General features: G+C 47.9%; 1 protein-coding gene across 19 annotated transcripts in view; it reads left to right on the top strand.

Annotated features, from left to right (window-relative positions):
• Nucleotides 1–21,007, top strand: part of CUNH6orf118 (chromosome unknown C6orf118 homolog) — a 174,639-nt gene that overhangs the window by 13,274 nt on the left and 140,358 nt on the right. For 12 of the 19 annotated variants that reach the window (XR_005869442.1, XR_005869437.1, XR_005869443.1 and 9 more), the window contains exons 8-9: nucleotides 8,481–13,094; nucleotides 14,264–14,431. Coding sequence is in view for 3 of the 19 variants with exons in the window: in XM_021234681.2 (XP_021090340.2) it covers nucleotides 1,410–1,485 (76 nt within the window). In the remaining 16 variants the exon portion in view is untranslated. Of the gene's footprint in view, nucleotides 1–1,409; nucleotides 1,793–8,480; nucleotides 13,095–14,263; nucleotides 14,432–21,007 lie in introns of those variants that run through there. The other 7 variants (XM_040728153.1, XM_040728152.1, XM_021234681.2 and 4 more) reach the window with 5 other exon arrangements.

Raw genomic sequence — 21,007 nt, 5'->3', positions numbered from 1 at the left:
TTCTAACATATGCGCGCGCGCGCGTGTGTGTGTGTGTGTGTGTGTGTGTGTGTGTGTGCGTGCGTGCGTGCACGGGCGCACGAGTGTGCTTTTACAGATCCGCGGGCACGCACGTGTGCAGGTGTGGATGTGCACGCGTGGAGGCCCCAGGTAAACGTGGGGATTTCTTTCTCATTTACTCCCCATCTTACTCATGGAGGCAGAGCCTCTCATTTGAACCCAGAGCTCACTGATATGATTAGCCTCGTTAGGCAGCTTACCCCAGGGACCCTGTCTCCTCCACCTTCTGAGTGTTGGGTTGACAGGCGGGTTGTGTCCGTGCCCATGCGGCACTTGCGTGGGTTCTGGGGATGTGAACTCTGGTCCTTACATTGGCATGGCATGTGCTTTGCCCATGAGACATCTCCCCAGCCCTATGCCAGAGGCACTGTGCTAGAAAGAGCTCTCGTGATATCATTCAGGCTTCCACAGCCCTCTTGAGTGCTGACCGCCAACACTCATGCATTGTCTTGTGTGACCGGTTGAAGATCTAGACACCAACACGTACATTTTTCTCTACCAATATACGAACAGTTCCATTAGAAGACGCTAACGGATTGGGGTAAATTCTCAGGGGTAGAGACCAGGAATATGTGGGTAGCCTGTGGCTTTGGGTGGCACTCTTTGCTCAAATTACAGGGATTTTTAACGGTAATGAAAACTTAAAAAGAAATCCTATGCACATCTAAAATTTCAATTTAAAAAGTAAACGGGGCATAGTGAGGGGGCTCAGAGGGCAAATGTAATCATTTGCCTTGTCCCTAAGGCTGATTAACCTGAGTTTGGTCCTGATCCCTACGTGGCAGAAGAGGACTGACCCCCACAATCTGTCCTCTGACCTCCGTGTGCGCACCGTGGCTTGGGCTCAGTAGCGCCTTCCTGCTTCCTTCACTTTCTATGCAAGCGGGTTCCTTCATGGGGTCCCACGGGGTGCCCGTTTTTAGGCCTGTGCTCCAAGGCAAAGGACCAACAGGCAGCCGCTGTCTCTCTGAGGCTTCCTCATTTATTTTGTCTGGTGTAGAAAGATGGCCCTTTTCAGGGACATCCTCACACAGCTCGCTGGCCAGCATCAGGTCCCAACATGGCCTGCAGCTCTAGAGAAGGACAGAGGACAGAGGCCTCACTTTCCCTCTCGACGTGGTAGACGAATGTGTGGTGATGGCCTGGATGGCTCTCAGCTCCCTACGTCACCCTGCAAGTCAGCAAGGGACAGTGAGGGTTGCACAGCCCCTGCTGGGAGGCTGCTTCTCCACCCTGGCTAATGGGTGTACTAGAAGGTGTGGCGTCTGCTCGGTATTGTTAGCCTGAAGACGCTGTGTATATATATATATTTTCCTAATACATTGCGTTTATTTCTTGTCTATCTCAAGGGTTCTGTGGGATCTCATTAAAGAATATGCAGATTTAGAAGATATGGAAGATGACTCTCAAGAGTTTAGAAAATGACACAGGGAGTCTTCACTTCCGAGTCCACCACCTGGATAGGTCGATGGAGATGTTTCTTTCTGTCAGCCTTCCCGCTAATGACATCAGCGTAGCATCTACTCCCTACCCAGTGTGTTGATAGACGCATGTTTCATGCGATTTGTTTGACTCCTTCATGCGTGCCCGGGTCCTTAGTTCATCTTTTATTCAGTAACTTTCCGCTGGACAAAACAGTTTGAATATTTAACAGGAATGAAGATTCAACCCCACTGTGATGCCGACCAGCCCTGTCTAAGTACATTTAATACAATAAACATCTCGCATCCTTGCTGGTCATCTGCTTATTGCTGTGGCCAGACGGCCTGACAGAAATAACTCCAGGCGGGGGAAGTTTGTTTTGATCTCGGGGGTTTCAGGCCTTCATGGTCGGGCAGCTTAGTTCTCCGCAGAAGCAGCATGTGATGGAGACAGTTCCCACCAGTGCTGCCCAGGAAGTAGAGTGCATGATGGGAACGAGGAGCCACCTATAAACCCTACACAGCCTATTTCTAGTGCTCCACCTAGTACCAGCTTCTATCCACTGTCAGGCAGGTTCCACAGCCTCCCCCAAACATTTGCCACCACCCAGGGACCAGTGCCTTAAACACAACCTTGGGGACAAGTGCCTCAAACAGGAGCTTGTGTGGTGTGTGGGGGGGTGGTGAGGGGTGCATTTCAGATTCAGACAGTAGCAGTAATGCCTGAGTTAATACCCACTTAACTAACATCTGCTTCTTGTTTGCACGGTGGCTGGCACACACCTCAGTCACTTCTGAACTTTCTGACGGTTTTGAACACTAAGGATTTCTTCTCAATTCTTTAGGTGTGCAATAATGGAAGCATGGGTTGTGGAAATGACCTTAATTCCTGTGTCCATCCATAGGAAGGGTCTGAGGGTCCAGTGTGAGTGGCAAGGAGGACTATTGTAGAGGGGAGAAGAGTAGGGAGAAAGGGAGGGGAGAGAGAGAAGAGTGAGGAGAAAGGGAGAGAGAGGGAGAGAAGAGTGAGGAGAAAGGGGGAAGAGAGAGAAGAGTGGGGAGAAAGGGAGAGAGAGAGAGAAGAGTGAGGAGAAAGGGGGGAGAGAGAGAGTTGGTGTTTTGGCTCTTGTCAACACAAACCTCACATGCCCAGGAAGACAGATTCTCAACTGGGTTGTCCCCTTCCGATTGCCTGTAGGCAAGTCTTTGCGGCATTTTCTTCAGTGTGATTGATGTGGGAAGTCCCAGCTACCCCTAGGCAGGAGGCACTGAGCTGTGTAAGAAAAAAGGTCAGGTGAGCCACAAACCAACGATGATCCCCTTCCCCACGGCTTCCCCATGGTCCCTGCTCCAGTTCCTGCCTTGGCTTCCCTCAAAGATAGACTGCAACCTGCAAGCTAAACAAAACCAAAACCAAAACCAAACAATAAAGAAAGTCGTTCTCCCCTAAGTCATTTTGGTCAATGTTGTATCACAGCAACAGAGCAGTAGAGGATGGGGTTGGGAGGGAAGGGGAGGAAAAGAGGATCTGGGAAGGGAGGGGAGGAGAGAGACAAGGAGGAGGAATCGGGATAGCTGAGGAAGCTCTACCGTATCACGAGAGACCCAGGCAGAGGTGTCCATTGTGTTCTCTATGCTTCTATTGCCTTCTGTTGGCTATCCAGGAGAATCCCATTGGACTTGCTCAAACTCCGTGCGTATAGCAGAGCTAGAAGGGGACCTTGTGTTTGGCTGATGGGATTCTTACATCCCACCACCCCATCCTGTGGTGGTAACTATTATTTTTCTGTTGATTTTACACAAAGCAGAGTCATCTGGGGGAGAGGGAACCTCAATTGGAAAGATGCCTCCATCAGATTTAGCCCACATGCAAGCCTGAGTGGGCGCTTTCCTTGACTTGTGATTGATGTGGGAAGCCCAGCCCACTGAGAGCAGGTGGTCATGGTTGCATAAGAAAGTAGGTAGAGCAAACCACGAGGGACACGCCGGTAAGCAACGTCCCTCCACGGTCCCTGCATGGGCTCCTGCCTCCAGGTTCCTGCCCGTCTTCCCTTCTTGATGGACTACAACAGGAAGCCCATGCAAGCCCGTCTGTCCCTCTGTAAGGAGATTTTGATGAAGGCAGGCTCTCAACTCTGCAATGCTTGGAGTTCGCAGGCTTTGAGAGAGATACCCGGAGGGCATTTCTGCATTGCTAGCCAGCAAGTGGGGGAAAGCTCAGCAGAACTTAAACGCCTGCTGGGTTTTGGTCATGCAAGGGGAGGGCCCTCTCTCCTCTCATCCTGGCAGACAGAACGCAGAGTGTGGGTAGGGGGGAGACTAAGGTGCACCTGCTGTTGATCCTCGTTTCCATTGTTCACTACCGTATGACGTTTCATGACGGGTTGTGTGTCTTCGTCTTTGGTCCTTTCAGGACCCCCTTGAAGCACAGCGATCTTGTCAAGGACTGGGGAGCCTCCTAAATTAGCACCGCTTAAAACGGGGTCCCTCATTAGCGTGTTCTCCAAGAAACTGGGGGCGTGTGGTTGGCTTCCCGCTGATGGCAGCGGAGGGTGGGACATGGAAGTGTAGGGGGTTCTCGAGGCTCCGAAGAGTCACCAGCATCCTCAAGTGCCCCCCCCCAGTCCTCCTGAGCCTTCTCTCCGAGTCTTCCACACCATCCCTGTCTCCTCCTGTCCCCAGCTTTAAAACTAGTGTGTGCAGTGCAAACTCTCCCGGCTCCCTGATCTCATTTCATTCACAACCGCTCCTCACTCCATTTCCCAGAGAGCCCCCGAGACACGTGTTCTATGCGTGATGGATGCTTCCATCATGAAGGCATGGAGGGGCAGGCCGGTGATCCCCTCTGCATGGGAAGCTGAGGTGGCAGGTTCCACGCCCCAGGAGCTCTATAGAACAGTACAGTATGGTATAGTCCAGTACAGTCAGAGGGATAGCTAGGCAAGGCTGAAGATCTCTTAAGTGCTCACATGACTTTATCACATGTGGCTGGTTTCTAAGAGGGGGGAGCAGGCAAAAGTAACCCACTTTCTTCTTGTATCATCTTCTGGGATGTGGTGTGAAGATGCAGGGGACCTCACTCTAAATCCCAGGGGTCTCCCCTGCCACTGACAGTGACAAGCCCAGCAGACATAAGCGGAGGCTGTGTAGGAGGCTGACGGCACCAAAGTATCTCAGCCTCTGTGTAGACTTGCCTGGAGCCCGAAGACAGTGTTCCTCACTAGCAACTACTGCCACAAAGCACAATTTGCCATTATGTGTACTCAATCATAATATATCTTTGTTTTAAAGAATCCTGAAAAAACCTATTTATGACTGTCTATATCTATCGTCTGTCTATCTCTAGGTATGTAGGTATCCTTGAACCTGCTGTCTATTATGTCTATATTTCATATATCCAGATATTATGCATATACCCATACATCCATCAATAATCTCTCCTCACTATGTATATATTGATATATCTATTATGTGTACTTGTATCTATGTATCAACCATCTCTATATATTCATTTCTACTTACCTATACATCTCTCCATATCTATACCTATCTAGATCAGTCATATGCATGTCTATATGTGTCTTTATGTATTTATATCTATCACCTATCATCTATTATACGTATTCATTACCTGTCATTTATCACCTATCTCTCTATTACTCATCTGTCATTATTATCTGTATATTTATATTTATATCTATCACCTATATCTTTATTATCTATCTATATCTATCACCTATATCTTTATTATCTATCTATATCTATCACCTATATCTATTTATTATCTATCTATATCTATCACCTATATCTATTTATTATCTATCTATCTATCATCTATCCATCATCCTCTTACCATCTGTCTTTATCCCTATCCATTTCTGTAATAGAAAACATTGCCCAAATAATCATAGTGAGTGAAGCAATGACAATTCTACTCAGACACCATTGTCTTTTCATGAATTGGTTTTTTGCGAATTTAGTTAACAAAATTAGAGTTAACGAGTTTATCTTGACTTGGATTTGATCCCGTGGTATGATTTGAATGTGTCCATTCAAGTGTGTAGAATTAAATTCTGGGGAGGGGTATTGTTGGCAATAAGCTGCACAATACGGTGTCTGCTTGCTATAGCAGGGACATGACCAAAAAATAGTGACTGTCTTGGGGTTTGCTTGGCTTTGGTGCATAGTTCAACTTTCAGTTGTTATATTTAGATGGGCATTTGTTTTGTGTTCATGGGCATATGAATCCACTTGGCCTAAATCATTGAACTATGTGCTTGTAGGTGGTATGTTAATGGATATTACTTTAAATAACTATTTAATTTAGTTTCCGGACATGACATTCCTCCCACATTTTCTTCTTTCAAAACGTCAGAGGTGAAAACTCCAGGGTCTGTTCCCGGGTGTCTGTCAACATAGATAATGGATAATGACAGATGGGTAATAAATAGATGATAGACAAGTGGCAGATAATAAATAGATAAAAATGAGTAATAGATGACAGATAGGCGGTAGGTGTGAATACATACAGACACACATATGATAGTGTGTACATTTACGGAGGGTAGCAAGAGCCAGGACACTGAGCTGCTTCCCGGTATTCTAACAGTGTAGGAGGGTGTACGCAGGAAGCCTTAGTCTTATGAATACCTGGCCTTAGCTTAGCTTATTTCTAGCCAGCTTTTCCTAATTTTCCCCATCTACCTTTTGCCTCTGGGCTTCTATCTTTCTCTAGTCTGTATATCCATCTTTACTTCTTATTCCATTGCTTGCGGTGTAGCTGGGTGGCTGGTCCCTGGAGTCTTCCTCTCCTCCTCTTTCTCGCTCTTTTATCTACTTCTTTCTCTCTTTTTCCCCCTTCTACTTATTCTCTCTGCCTGCCAACCTTGTCTGTCCTTTCTCCCGCCTTGCTATTTGCTGTTCGGCTCTTTACTAGACCAATCACATGTTTTGGACAGGCAAAGTAACACAGCTTTATAGAGTTAACCAATGCAGCACATGTTTGCATCATTAAATGTTCCACATCGTAAACAAACACCACATACCTCAAAATAAAATTCTACAACGACTGTCTCCTGGATGTAAGGCTATCCCCTAAGGAAGGGTCTGAGCAGCCATCCTGAGCTTTTTCTGTCCCCATATCACCTTATGTGTCTTAGTAGCTGAGGTTGTGCACCCCAAAAGATGTAGATGAACTTATACATGTGTGTTGTCCCTGTGCCTGTGTCCAATTTCACCCTCATATAAACACACAGGAAAACAAAGTTTGGGGAAGGGGCCACCCTAACGATCTCAGCTGAGCTTAGTCCTCTGTGAGTAGCTACTTCCACATGAGGCCACTCTCTGAGGTAGAGACTCTATCTGCATCTTCTGTGGTACCCCAGAAGCTGAAAGGTGGGAAACAGGCCAGTCAGATCTTCCCCTAGTGTCCTCAGAAGGGGTGTGGCCCAGCTGACTCTCTGACCTCACACATCTGGCCTCCAGAACTCTAAGGGCAGAGACTTTCAATGCTGAAGCCATCTAGCCCAAGGCCCTTTGTCACAGAACTCACTAGAAACTGTCACGGCGAGGATCGCTGTCTTATTGGAGAGTGGCGGAACGGTGGGGAAGCCATGCTGCAATCTAGAGTGAGGCTCTGCCACTGGGCTCCAATCATACCAAAGTGCAGACAGGTCAGCGAAACACAGCCAGAGGGAGCGCCATCTTGTCTCTGTCTCTGACTCTCTCTTTAGGAGTAGGTTTATTATAAGGCAGTGGTTCTCAGGGTTCCTAAGGCTGTGACCCTTTAATACAGTTCCTCATCTGGTGAACCCCAACTGTAAAATTATTTTGTTGCTACTTCATGACTACAATGTTGTTACTGTCGTGAATCGTAATGAAAGCACTCTGATTCGCAGAATATGGGATATTTGACTCCTGGGAAAGTATTGTTCAATCCCAGGGGTCGCCACCCACAGGTTGAGAACTACTGTTATAAAGCCATGATCTCACCCAGTCACAGGACCTGGCAGGTGCTATCGTCTGTCTTATGGAAACTGGAGGCCAGAGAGCCCAGTGTACGGTGTGGAGATCTGAGGATCAGGGGTTAATGGTGTAGGTTCCAGGAGTGCCAAAGGCAGGAAAACGCACCCAGAGAGTGGACAGTGGGCTTCACATTCTCTGCCTCTTGCTGTGCTGGGGTCTTCAGTGGGTTGCATGCTCACTCGTCACAGGGGCATGCCTTTGCTCCTCAGTTCACCAACGCTGGTGTCAATCATACCCTCACGAATCCAGTAAGAGCAAATGATTGACTGCTGGCCTGGGCACCTTCCAGTGTGCTTAAACTGACACACAAAATTAACCTTCATAGAAGAGCTTGGGAGGTAGCTTACTCAGTTAAAGGGCTTGCTTTGCGAGCCCAAGGACCTACGTAATGAAAAGTCAGGCACGGTGTCATCAAGTTCAAATCACTCGTGCGACGTTGCAGTGAGTGCTGGATGCTCATCCTTATCCTTCACTTTCAGTTAAGAAAAACATCTTTTATCCACTTTCTTTATGCTTCTTCCTGTCTGCCCTTCTAATGACTGATCCTGGAATCTTCTGGAAACACAACTGCATGGTTAACCATCTCTTTGAGGTCATTACTTGCCTCATTATACTTCACATTATAAATCCTCTGGTCCCTCGGAAGTAATTCAAGTTCACCCGTGTGCCGCACGCTCAAGCTTTTTGCTTGTGTTTCTTTCATAACCTTCGACCTGTGAGTTTTGAAGGGAAGCGTGAGATTCTATCCATGCAGTACAGCAACAAGTGGCCCCTCTATTGATGCTCTCAATCTCAAAGATGTTACGCAAATAAAATGGGCTCGTGCCTTCATAAAATCAGTACACGCTTGTTGCTAATTGCTCCAGGAATCTGAGTAGAGCTCACTCTTCCAGGAGAACACGCTGTCACGCTGGCTGCCAGCTTTGTTCCCGTTTGGTGTGGAAGCTCACCCTGTGACTTCTCATTCCCTCCCAGTCTAATCCACACGTCCCTCAGTGCCCCTGGCGGGTGAAGAACTGTGACAGGAAGAGGAGGTGACTGAAGGCTACAGGGAGGAGCCTAGATGCCGCAGGTGGTTCCATGGGGGCTTCCGACAGAGAAACAACATGAAGACACGGTACCCAACAGGACACTGCACACAGCACACGACAGTCTGCCAGGCACCTGGCTGCGCGGATGCCCTGGGGAGCATATCATGATAGAACTTTGTTCCTATTCTGGAGCCTACCTGCCTGCCTGCCTGCCTTCCCTCCCTCCCTCCCTCCCTCCTTCCTTCCTATTCTCCTTCCTTCTTCCCTCCCTCCCACCTCCCTCCCTCCCTGCCTTCCTTCACCCCTCCCTCCCTCCCTTCCATTTCTATTTCAAAGGAGAGGATGCTGGAAGTGAGTGATTGATACCTGATGTGAAGATCAAGCCTGACTCCATGCTGATTTCAGAAATATCCATCATTGCGGAGCCCTCCTTTGAGATAGTGGGTGGATGGCAGGTGCTCGTACCTGAGGACGCTGGGTGATATAGCAATCTGTGGTAGCCTGGCAGAAGCCAATGACTGCCAGCTCACACCCTAGGACACTGGAGAGCCCTTGTGAGGCATCCGCAAATGATCCCGTGGGTGGCGCTGAAGTTGGAGTGGCCACCCACCAGTCTTTGATTTCTGCCAGAGAGGAGACTTACTCTAGAGGTGTATCATGACCCCCACTCCACATTTCCCACAGAAGCTAGCAGGCCTCTGTGGCCAGGAAAAGATCTGAAGCCAGATACATGGGGTTAGGGCGGGGGAGAGTGTGTAAAAACCTCCTAAATATTAATGCTGTCCCTATGGAGGAGAGAGCTGTGGGCAGGGATGTTTCGGCAGAAAGGGGGGGGCGCTGAGAAAGAGGAGGGGGTGTGACCTTGTCCCCCATCATTCTGAGAGGCAGTGTGAGCCCACAAGCATGGTGCTCACTTGGATGGATGAGTCCTGGCCACTGCCTTGTTCCCGAAGCTCTGCTTTGCCCAACTGCTTCATAGGATTTGAGTATTTGCTGACCAGGGCTAAAGAAAGGGAAAAGGCGGAATATTTGGTCCTGCTAGTCAGCTCCCAATTAACCACACAGAGACTTAGTACTAATCATAAATGCTCGGTCCACAGCTGAGGCTTGTTAGTAACTAATTATTTTTTGTTTTTGTTTGTTTGTTTTGAGACAGGATTTGTTTGTATTGTTTTGGAGGCTTGTCTCGAACTCACAGAGATCCACCTGCCTCTGCCTCCTGAGTGCTGGGATTAAAGACGTGTGCCACCAACGCCTGGCGTCAGTAACTAGTTCTTACAACTTAGATTAACCAGTATTTCTTATCTGCATTAGATTAACCCGTGTTTCTCGTCTACATTAGATTAACCCGTGCTTCTTATCTGCATTAGACTTACCCGTATTTCTCATCTACATTAGATTAACCCGTGTTTCTCGTCTACATTAGACTAACCCGTGTTTCTTGTCTACATTAGATTAACCCGTGTCTACATTAGATTAACCTGTGTTTCTCGTCTACATTAGATTAACCCATGCTTCTCCTCTACATTAGATTAACCCGTGTTTCTCGTCTACATTAGATTAACCCATGCTTCTTATCTGCATTAGACTAACCCGTGTTTCTCATCTACATTAGATTAACCCATGTTTCTCGTCTACATTAGACTAACCCGTGTTTCTTGTCTACATTAGATTAACCCGTGTCTACATTAGATTAACCTGTGTTTCTCGTCTACATTAGATTAACCCATGCTTCTCCTCTACATTAGACTAACCCGTGTTTCTCGTCTACATTAGATTAACCCGTGTTTCTGCCACGTGGCCGGCACCTTTCTTTAACATGTTGCGTTCATCTTGCTTCTCCCCACATCTCCTGGAGACGCCCCCCTTCTTCATCCCAGTGCTCTCTCCCAGTCTGTGAGTCCTGCCTAGCCTCTTCTCACCCAGCTATTGACCACGTAGCTCTTTATTAAACCAATGAGAGCAACACAGTGTACAAAAGGACTATTTCACAATATGGGAATCACCTGGGTCCCTTGTCATCTGAAGATCTGTTTCAACTGAACATGACATTTCCCCCCAAACAGCTGAGCTTCTTTGAAATACATACAGTAAGTATTTTCGGCAGGTTTTCCCATGCTGGGGGTGCGGACCCACAGCCTTGCTTACTGGGAAAGAAAAAGACATGCCCATGAGGGCTCAGGATGGCCCCCACTACCCGAGGGATGGAAGTCTGGGCTACACCCTGCCCCTGTGTGCTGACAAGCTTGCTTCAAGTCCAGCAGGGCCATCCTGAATTTAGCCAAAGCAAATATTCTGCTCCTGGTATTTTCTCACCCCCATACCCTTGGGAGTCCTTAGATTTCAACAAGACAGTTTTCATCCTTTCTTGAGAGACTATTCAACTGGGCCGTGGTGGTTCATGCCTCTAACCCAGCACTTGGAATTCATCAGAAGCACAGAGTTTCTCTTGGCTTCCCTAGTGAGATAGAAGAGGCCAGCCTGGGCTATCTAAGATGGCTGTGTGAGACTAAAAAAAGAGAGAATTTCTCACAACAGCTGATGTCAGGCATGACTGCCAGAGTTAAGTTGTTTCAACTTCTGGGCATCTGTCTCGTTGGAGACTCAGACAACAGCCATCGACTCTGCGGCTCTCCTAGGTTCATTGCCGCACCTGCTTCCCAAATTTCCCTGCAGAAGTGAATTCCTGGAGTGAACTTGTTAACTGGTGCAGTTCGCACACTGTAGTTCTGGGCTGGGCTTTTCTCCACGAGACGCCTGTTGCTGATGGGGATCTTGGAGCGTCTTTCACAAACGCATGCCGGGACTCCACGGCCTCCATCAGTCTGCTCATTATGAGGAGGGCTCTCGTTTCACCTCTGGACATCCCTGCTCTGTTTACTGTTGGCATGGTATCAGCACTTGCAGTCTACAGGGAATATATTAATGAGGCTTTACCAACTGTGTCACCCTTATATGGAATTGCCACCCAGATCAGGGCCTTCTGGGGGGGGGCGGTGAGCACCCTGCATCAGCCACACGCACTTCAGCTTCTGGCTCTCTGGGCCAGCAATCTCCATTCACCCACTATGCTAGAACTTGAGACGAATGTGAAAGACTCTGAATGTCATGTTCCTTGCTAAAAACAGTTCCCCTTGCCTCATCTGTAGTCAGAATACATGGCCGGTCCTCATCGGCCAATATCACACACCTGACCTACAGCGTGGCCTGATGTATGTCAGTCACATTTTCCAAGGAGGTGATTTGGAAGGCCCTAGGCAGATTTTGGTAAAATCTGGCTGGGTTCAGAACCAGGGTTAGGGCATTTCTCTTTGGTGCCCCAGCCTGACACTCATTCAATCTAGAAAGGGGTAGCCCTCTGGAACCTTCCGCCTTAAGTTGAGCTGAGTTCTTTTCACGCCTCAGGTCCCTCCAAGGTTGCTCCCACCCATCGCTCTGTCACATTCTACTCCCTGATGTACTCTAAGTGGTCCCTTCTGGCTCCCGGGATGCCCAGGCACATGCTGGAAGGGATGCCCTGTCCTGCCCCTGCCTCCTGCCCCTTCCTTGATTCTGAGCCCAGTGAGTTTTTCTTGAAGCTGTCTCAGCAGGGCCCAGGTCCCCTCACCCTGGGCTACTGCACTCTTCTCTTGCCAACACACCTGCTTGGACTCACTGCTTACTCATCTGTCTGCTTGGAGATGCCCGAGCTATCCAAGCCATGGGGTCTCCTAACTTTGACCCGGTTTTGCATTTAATTGTTTATCTGGGGGGGTATGGCCATCTTCCTCTTACCTGCCTCATGCGCTATGGGTGTAGGTTTGTGTGATCCACTCCTTGAGCTAATAGCAGATGCTGTGAGCACTGGTCTTCATGCACCTAGGCCTTCTGTATGCTAAGGTATCACACCACCAGCAAAGGGCTAAGTCCTGTCACTGTCCGTACACAGAAAACTGTAGGCGACACTGCCCAGCTTCCAAGCCAGGCTGAGGTCGTGGAGCCTGCGAGAGTGGAGAAGGCTCTGACTCCACAGTCCTTCAACATTGTCTGACCGCTAAAGAGTACCAAGGCGCGTTCATGTTTTGCAGTGTTGGTTCTATGAAAAACAGCACAAATGGCCAGGGCTACGGCATGATCCAGCCACACCCGCTGCTGGCTTCACACCTGAAAGGGCTGGCGTGGGTGAGAGGAAGGCATGTTCTGCCATGCTCATCGCAGCCCTCTTCACGGGGACCCGTACACGGGAAGAACGTGTTTGCTGACGAATGAAAAAAGGGATGTGTGCACACAGCAGGCGTGACTCAGCCTCACAGAGGGGATCCCCCACCCCTTTTTTTTGGCGATGGTGTGGATGGATGCAGAGGGCAATGTTTTGGGTGATAAGTTGCTAACCTCACTCAGGTGGAGTCTGCAGCCTCCGGATTACAGCGTAGACTCTGGTTTCTAGGAGCCGAAGGTGTCCTGGTGACAGGACATGAAGGTTGGTGACAGGGTATGAAGGTCTGATTGGATCAGAAGCCCTCTGCTCTGCACTGTTGTCTGGTGCACTGACAACGGCTACCGAGGACCAAGAAGCTAGGTAAGTGTTGCTGTAACCATAAATAGCACATTTGTTGAGGGTATAAGTAACTGTTTATTGTAGAAATTACTTACATGAGAAAACGGGCAACCCAGACGAGTCAAGTAGCTTTCTGCTACTGAACCGGAAGCGGAAAAGAGAGAGCACCATTCTGCCGGCACAGTTTTTTATAAGAACCTCCATACACACCTCTAGCCACGCCTAGTAGTGGGCCTGGCTAGTGGTGTAGTTCACCGCCCTGTCTCTCTCTAGTCACGCCCAAAGTGGGTGTGGTTAGCACCGCCTCTAGCACTAATGGCACAGTCCCAAGTCTCCTCCTACAGGTAAGGATGTGTGTTATACTAATTGGCTTCATGTGCTGGGTTCATGGTGTGAACACTTAACCAGAAGAGTTGCTGTGTCCTGAAAAGTCTGCCCCTAACTCCAGGAAGCGAGACAAGAGCTGGTGGGTCTGGTCACTTCACAGGTGACCCTTGGTCCTAATCCTACAAAGGACCAGAGCTGGTGGTGAGCTTGCTCCCTCCAGACACTCATGTTGAGGCTATAATGTCTGTCTCTCTTGCAATCATTATCTTCTATGTTCCTAGTAGATGCAAGAGGTTACGGTTGAGGCAATGTCATCGGTTCTCACTTTTGTTCAAGTCTCCTAGGACCGCTGTAAAACCCTGACTCACCGTTTGGTACATGGATCTCTACTCCTTACCAAGATTCTGTCTGTTAAGTCATCTCCAAGTGTTTGGGAGGGAGATGCTGAGTTGTAGATTGATATTAAATCTATAAATTGAAGTGTAACATGCGAGCCTAGTTAGTAATCATTAAAGCTGCCAGAGACAATTAGTTCTGTGTTGGTGTGTCTCTTGATTCTCAGGGCTTGACAGCAGGTCAGTGGTAACAGGGAGGGGCATCCTTGTGTTGTCCTGCTTTATTTAGCCCCCGAGCGTGCTGAGGTACCCGGGTCTTGGCTGTCAGAGTTGGTGGTGCAGAAAACACTGTAGGTATGCAAGAGTTCTCTTCCCTGGACAGCTGGTGAGGTCTCTACCTTAACCTTTGGCAGCGGTCCTGGCCCCGGGGCCCCTCGGGCATGCCCAGGGCCTCAGCTGCAGTCATCATAGTAGCAGATTGGTTCTACCTGTGTGCTAGAGCCTCTTTGCCACTCAAGTACTCTTCAGCAGGAGGAAGAGGCCAGGAGCCACCGGGGATAGTCATCTTCTCAGGCTGTGCCTTGAAGGCAGCTCTCTCAATCCTCCATCCTGCCCATGCCCTCCTGCAAACGCCCCCGGACCTGTACAATGAACAGAGGACACTCTGGCGTGTCTTCCTCAAACACTTCACTGCAGGTGAGTTAGGGCTACTTTCTTTCTCTGTGGGTTAGCTCCGCATGGGTGGAGGAGGCAGGGCTGGGGCCGTCTGCCTATGGCTAGGCTGTGAGGGTGGCTCCTGGCAGTTTGCAGCAGCGTGAGGCAGAAGGTGAACTCCTTCCACCAGCCAGATTTCTGAATGTGAGTTGACGCTACTGAGTCCCGACACTGGGAAGAGCGGCTACTTTGGGGAATCTTGGCAGGTCTTTTGCGTCCTGAAAATCTTGCTTTGCTTCGTGGGAGTCTATTGACTTACAGAGTTCTCTGAGAGATGGCTGTTCTTGCTGGAAATGCAGGGGGTTGTCAAGCCTCCAGCCCCTTTCATAGTCCTGGGTCACATTCCCTAGAGAGTAAGGGGGATATCCCGCTACTGTGGATGCAGGAGGCCAAGGTTGACCCTCAGTTGCTCATGGGTCAGGCTGCTTGGCTCGGGCAGAGTACCTACAGGTGGATGCTACCTGGATGTGTTTCTGCTGTTGTCTGACCCTGTGCCATCCCAGACTGGTCCACCCTGTGTCTGCCCACTCACCTGTTTAGTCTCTCTGCTTTCCATCTTTACTCCAGGCTTTCTATGGAGACAAAGGCTAAAAAAAAACTTTAGAGTGAAAGCTGAAATCGTCTCAGGTCTCCCTTTCTGTTGCGACATCTAGAGTGACACGAAGGATGGGAAAGGTAGCAGATGGAATGAAGGTTGTAAAAGCTGACTGCTTCATGGGTATGATGGAAAACGCTTACAAACTTCATGGGGTAGTTTGTAGACATTCCTTCGAGTTCTTGCTTTAGTTTGGTTGTGTTGTTGTTTTTTAATTTTTTAGATTAAAAGATAATTATGTCATTTCTCCCCTCCAGTCTCTCCCATGTTGCTCTGCAAATTCGTGGCTTCTTATTCTTGGTTATTGTAATATATGTTACATGTACACCTATATTGCATATAAATAGGTACATATATGTATACATATGTACACAAGAAAACAGTCGATTGCATTTAGTGTGGTTTGTATGCATATGTTTTCAGGACAGACACCGGGATTGGGTAGACTTTCAGGGAGTTTGTCTCTGGAGGAGATTAATCTCTCAGCCATTGCTAGTTACCCGAAGTTCTTCATCTAGAAGTGGGGTTCCATGGCATGTCAACTGATATTGTCACTTTCCAGGTCTTGCTGAAGCAGTCGTATGTTGAGATTTCATGAGTGTAACTCCCCTGTTACATATGAAGAAACATGATATTACAGAAGTTACATATGAAGAAACATGATCTTATAGTAGTTACATATGAAGAAACATGATCCTACAATAGTTACATATGAAGAAACAGGATCTTACAGTCTTTCTTCACTCTCTTCCACGATGTCCCCTGGGTCTTAGGTGCAGGAGTTGTGTTACAGGTGTATCATCTGGGGTTGGGCACCCAATGGTCACTTGTTCTTTGCATTTTGATCAGTTGCAGATCTTCATAACGGTCTCCATTTGCTGCAAAAAGAATAAAAGGTATAGAAAATGGAGCGTCTTTAGGCACAATTGAAATGCTTGCAAGCTCCACGAGATCTTTGCAGATGTTCTCGTAATCAGTTGCTTCTTTTTAAAGTACCTTTACATTTATTTATCCTGTGTGTGTGAGTGTTTTGCCTGTGTTCATTTACCATGTGCATGCTGTGCCTGCAGAGGCCAGGAGAGGGCGATGGATCCCCAGGGACTGGAGTTAGGAATGATGCGAGCCGCCATGTGGGTGCTGGGAACCAAACTGGGCTCTTCTGGAAGAGCAGCCAGTGCTCTTAACTGCTAAGTCATTTCTCTGGCTCCAGTTGCTTCCTTTTTGAAATGAAATATTCCTTTAAATTGCCTTCAATATCATGTGTAAATTAAATATACCATTCAGACCCAAGAATACATGCCTTTATTCCTACTAATTTATTTTGGAGTTAGTAATTTAGAGAATTTAGAAGAAATACTAAAAACCATTTTTTACTTGTGTTATTTGTAATAGTAATAAAATAACACATAAAATAAATCATTTTCTGGACTGAGACGGTAGCTCACTTGGTAGAGTATGTGCCTGGCACGAGGGAAGACCTGCCTTGGATCCCTAGAACCACATAAAAACAGGTGATGGCACATGTCTGCGATCCCAGAACTCTGGAGGTGGAAACAGGAAGACTAGAAGTTCAAAGTCACCCTTGGCTACGTACAGATAGATAGAGACTTCTTTTGGGGACCAGCCTGGGGTTGTACATGAGAACCTTTCTCTGAAGATAAACAAAAGCAAGTTTGAAGATTTCCTGTTGCAGGAGAGTTGGATTCCCCAAGTAGGGCCCCACTGAAACCTTCACAAAGTCCTGTACACACCTCCTGGTGGACAGGTCCCAGTCCAGCCCGTATTATCTACTTGTACACATTCTAGTGAAAGTGATGTGCCCAGGCCAAGGTCTTCACACACTTGTAACTCCCTCCAGTCTATCAGAGGAAAACCCTCTGTGCCACTGCGTGCTGACCTGTGTGACACAGACTTCATCGTGCTTCAGTTTTGCTCTGTTCAGATGGGAGCCTTGGCATTCCTGTGAACTCTGCTCCACAGACTCTGTCTCTCTCAGCCATTCAGATGGCTTAGTGCATCGGTGGTTTTCCAGTCTAAGACACAGGCAGAGCTGTCAGTCACGAGGGTGTCATGCTCTGATTCAAGAACCATTACAGACCATGGTTCTATTTCCTTGGTGTTTCTAATCAGTCCACAGAATAAAGAGAGAGAGATGAATGTCTCCATGTGATAAACAGTCAGAAAGTGCTAAATAGTAGGGGCTGAGAACAGCTGTCCCCCAAGACCTCAGTGAGGTGTGCAGTCTTACCTGCACCTTCATTCCAGATGTTGGTTCCCAGGCTCACCAGTGAGTGGGATGTTTTGTCTAATCTTAAGCAGTGGGTCGTGACCCCCTTAGGGTTGAATGGCCCTTTCACAGGTGTTGCAAACAGATACTCTGCATATTAGGTATCTACATCAGGATTCGCAACAGTAGCAAAATCACAGTTACAAAGTAGCGTTGAAAACTTCATGATTGGCAATACCACGACTCCAGGCGCTGTCTTAAAGGGTTGCAGCACTAGGAGGTTGAGAACTACTGGTGTAGCCTGTAGTCCCAGCACTCAGGAGGGTGAGCAAGAAACATTTCAAGTTCAATGCCAGCAAGGGTTACAGAGTGAGGACCCCATCAGTAATATGGCATAGCAGCTGCAGGGTCATAACACACAAAGGTTTTCACTGAGTTGGAAAGGCTGACAACCCGGGACGTCCTATGATTAATGGGCTATCCAGGGCCAGATTGACTCTCTTGCTATAAAGATGATGAACCAACTGACATCAGATGTTAGAGAACAGGTGGGTGATAGTTAATCCCCTAGAGAAGGGGTAGATGTAGCAGTGTGGATGGTCAGAAGTGAGAGGCCTCACTAGGCCAGAAACACTCATATTGGTACCTGGAGGGGCAAACATGGTCACAAATTGCCAGGCAGAGTTTTGGAGACTTGGAGGAGACAAAGGACGGCGTCAGGCATCCACTTACACTTAATGCCTGCACTCGTGCAATGTGAAACACTAGGGACCTCAGAATGACTGAACTCAGGAGGTGGGCAGTCCTCAGAACTCACACAGGGCTGGTTGTGAGGCCATGAGTCTCGAGACCTACTGGGTACTCGTGATGGCTGGAATGTGAGTCTCAGGCTGAAGGAGCTTGGGAGTGAAGGGCACTCAGGAACCAGCCCATGGTGACACGAGAGTCAAAGCATCAGTCTGTCACAAGCACCTGAGCAAGGTGACATGTCACGGCATCTAGAATTCGATAGGAAAAGCCGGACTGAGCCTGCTGCTCAGGGCTAGAGTGTTTGTTTAGCATGCTGAAGGTCTGAGGTCCATCTCTAGCATGGCACAAACACCAAAGCTACCACCATCGAAAGCAAAACTGTGACCTGTAAGGGATAAGGGACACACCAGACTGCACAAACAGACCCAGGAATGAAAAGGCCTTAACATGGAGTGTATAAACATCATAACCAGGCTCTGAATGAAAGAGAATTGTGAGAGAGTGGAGGCGGGAGGTGGAACCCTTGAGACGGAAGGATGTCACCCGTGAGACACTGCGTCACCACCTGAAAAGACAGCGCAGTAATCAAAGAGGGTAATGAGCTCTCAGCATCTAACCAAGGAGCGTAGTGAGCTGGCAGCATCCAATGAAACAGTCATAGCAAGTCACAGCCACACCCACGTAACAGCTGGAGGCAGAGGGATGATTGTGGTGGGGGAGTTGGACAGCCGCTACTGTACTTCGCTAGGAAGAGAGTGAAGCCAGGCAGCCACTTGGGAGAGGACCAGCAGCTTCATGTAAAGTCACCAGCGTCTTATCTCAGGCTCTTGGATATGCTCCTGAGTCTTTACCAGCAGAAATGAGAAATGTGTCATATTTTTGGTCCTTTGGTAATTAATCACACACACACACACTCACTCACAGGCTTCTTTCTAGCTGCCTGCATTTCCATAATCCCCATGCCCCCCAGACAAGGAATAGTTATCCATTCTAGTACATATCTATGTGGAAATACTGCTCAGTAGTAGGTTACTGATTCATATAACCACAGGGATGAATCTCAAAATCTTGGTGTGAAAGATGTCAGGAAGAGGCAAAGAGAACCAGTGGCAGGAGTCAATCTATGGGATGTTTTAGATAGAGTGTGTGTGGGTATTCATATTATACATCACACACACACACACACACACACACACACACACACACACACACACACACTGTCCCTGTGTCCATGGTCGCTATTTAGTGGTGAGAGTTAATGACAAAAGTTCTTTTAGTCACAGCACACTTTTCTTCTCAGAACCTATTAAACCATATGGTCAAACTAGCATGACTCAGAAAATCCAATTAATAAAGCAAATAAAGAAGGTTGTTATTGAGTTACAAATAATTCTTCATGGGACACCATGAAGGTTGTTGACACTGGGCCCAGTTGCAAGGCTCTGCCACACCCTTCTTATTTCTGAAATATTCTATTTGAAATCCGGATATCACTCTCTGAAACTAAAGATTCTGTTTGGTGTGTCCATCCCGGGAGTGAGAGATCGTTTTTTCTTCTTCTCTGTGTTAGCCACAAGGTGTCAGGGCAGCCTGTTTTACAGTACTTTTCAGTGTTCCACCACGGATCCCCAGAAGTGTGCTTCCTATGTTGGGAGGCAAACAAGGACCTTTGGAACTTTCCCATGGAGCACTTCCGTGTGCTGGTGCATGCTGGACCAGGGACTCGAGCCAGGCCTTATCCTTTGAGAACTGGCACACAGGGACCTTTCTGTGGGATTTGCATTTTTATTCTCCTCCCGGGGCCTGGATGATGCCTCAGGAAACATTGGTGCTGAGACAGGAAGGCGGCAGCGTCACTTCTCAGGCAGATTTGCCTGTGTATAAAGTGAGTGTTCTGAGACGCCTGTTATAATTTTAATCCAGGATGCCCTGAGCATCTCTACTCACGGATGGTCTTCGGTGGTCTGGTCGAGGGGCTGCATTCTAATTAATGTCTATCTTGGAGCTCCCCAGCCTCTGTCTTACCATTCCAGAGGCCTTTCACACCTGCCGCTACTGCCTGTGGTGTGGCGGTGAGCAGCGGAAGGATCTAGAAGAGGAGGACAGTAGGGCCTTATTCTTCCTGCTGGCTGGGACCCCAGAGCTGCGGGTCTGCTCCCCAGACTGTCTCCTCCCTCTACCAGTTAGTTCTGGCCCCAAGTAGAAATTGTAGGGCTGGAGGTCATTTCTCTCTAGGTCTGTGTAAGAAGGCAGGAATGTCTAAGTATAAAGAGCACTACTACACAGACAAACTCACACACCTGGCTACAAGGGGCCATCATAAAAAAAAAAAAACTAACTCAACTAACAGGTTATTCTTGGTGTTATTGTCTCTCCTGCACCCATATGCATGTGCACATATATGCATGCAGAAACACATAGTACAGCTGAGCTGCACGACTGTGATTCTCAAATTGAGTCCTCAGTGTGTTTACCTGGAGATCCAGACATTGAAACAGTACTGACTTTTAACACTTTTAAAAAATAATTTTAATTTTACTTTTTATTTATATGCACATATGTGGGTGTCGGCAGAGGCCAGAAGAGGGCATTAGATCTCTTGGAGCTGGAGTTACAGGAAATTGTGAGCTGTCTGTCCTGGGTGCTAAGAACCAATCTTGGATACTATGGAGGAGCAGGAAGTCACTTAACCTCCCTGCATCTCTCCTGAGCTCGTTGGCAGCAGCAGCAGCATGAGCTCCTAAATTAACAGAAAATAAAAGTAACTACAGGCAGAGTTTTGTTGGCCCTGAGTAATCTAGTGATCTCTCTAAAGCTACATTGGTGATTTTTCTACCTGTATCGGGAGAACATGTGACCTTCCGTGTGTGACCGGAAATGCCCTGTGAATCAAGACAGGCTCTTTTAGATGGGAAGAATAAAGTATGCAGTTTTGGTCATCTGTGGGATGAAGTACTGCCAAAGACTGCTTTGGAAAGCAGTGTGT

This window comes from Mesocricetus auratus, unplaced genomic scaffold (assembly GCF_017639785.1).
Source record: "Mesocricetus auratus isolate SY011 unplaced genomic scaffold, BCM_Maur_2.0 Super-Scaffold_100018, whole genome shotgun sequence".
Classification (NCBI taxonomy): Eukaryota; Metazoa; Chordata; class Mammalia; order Rodentia; family Cricetidae; genus Mesocricetus; species Mesocricetus auratus.
Note: the sequence above shows the minus strand (reverse complement) of the source record. Positions and strands in the feature narration are given on the sequence as shown.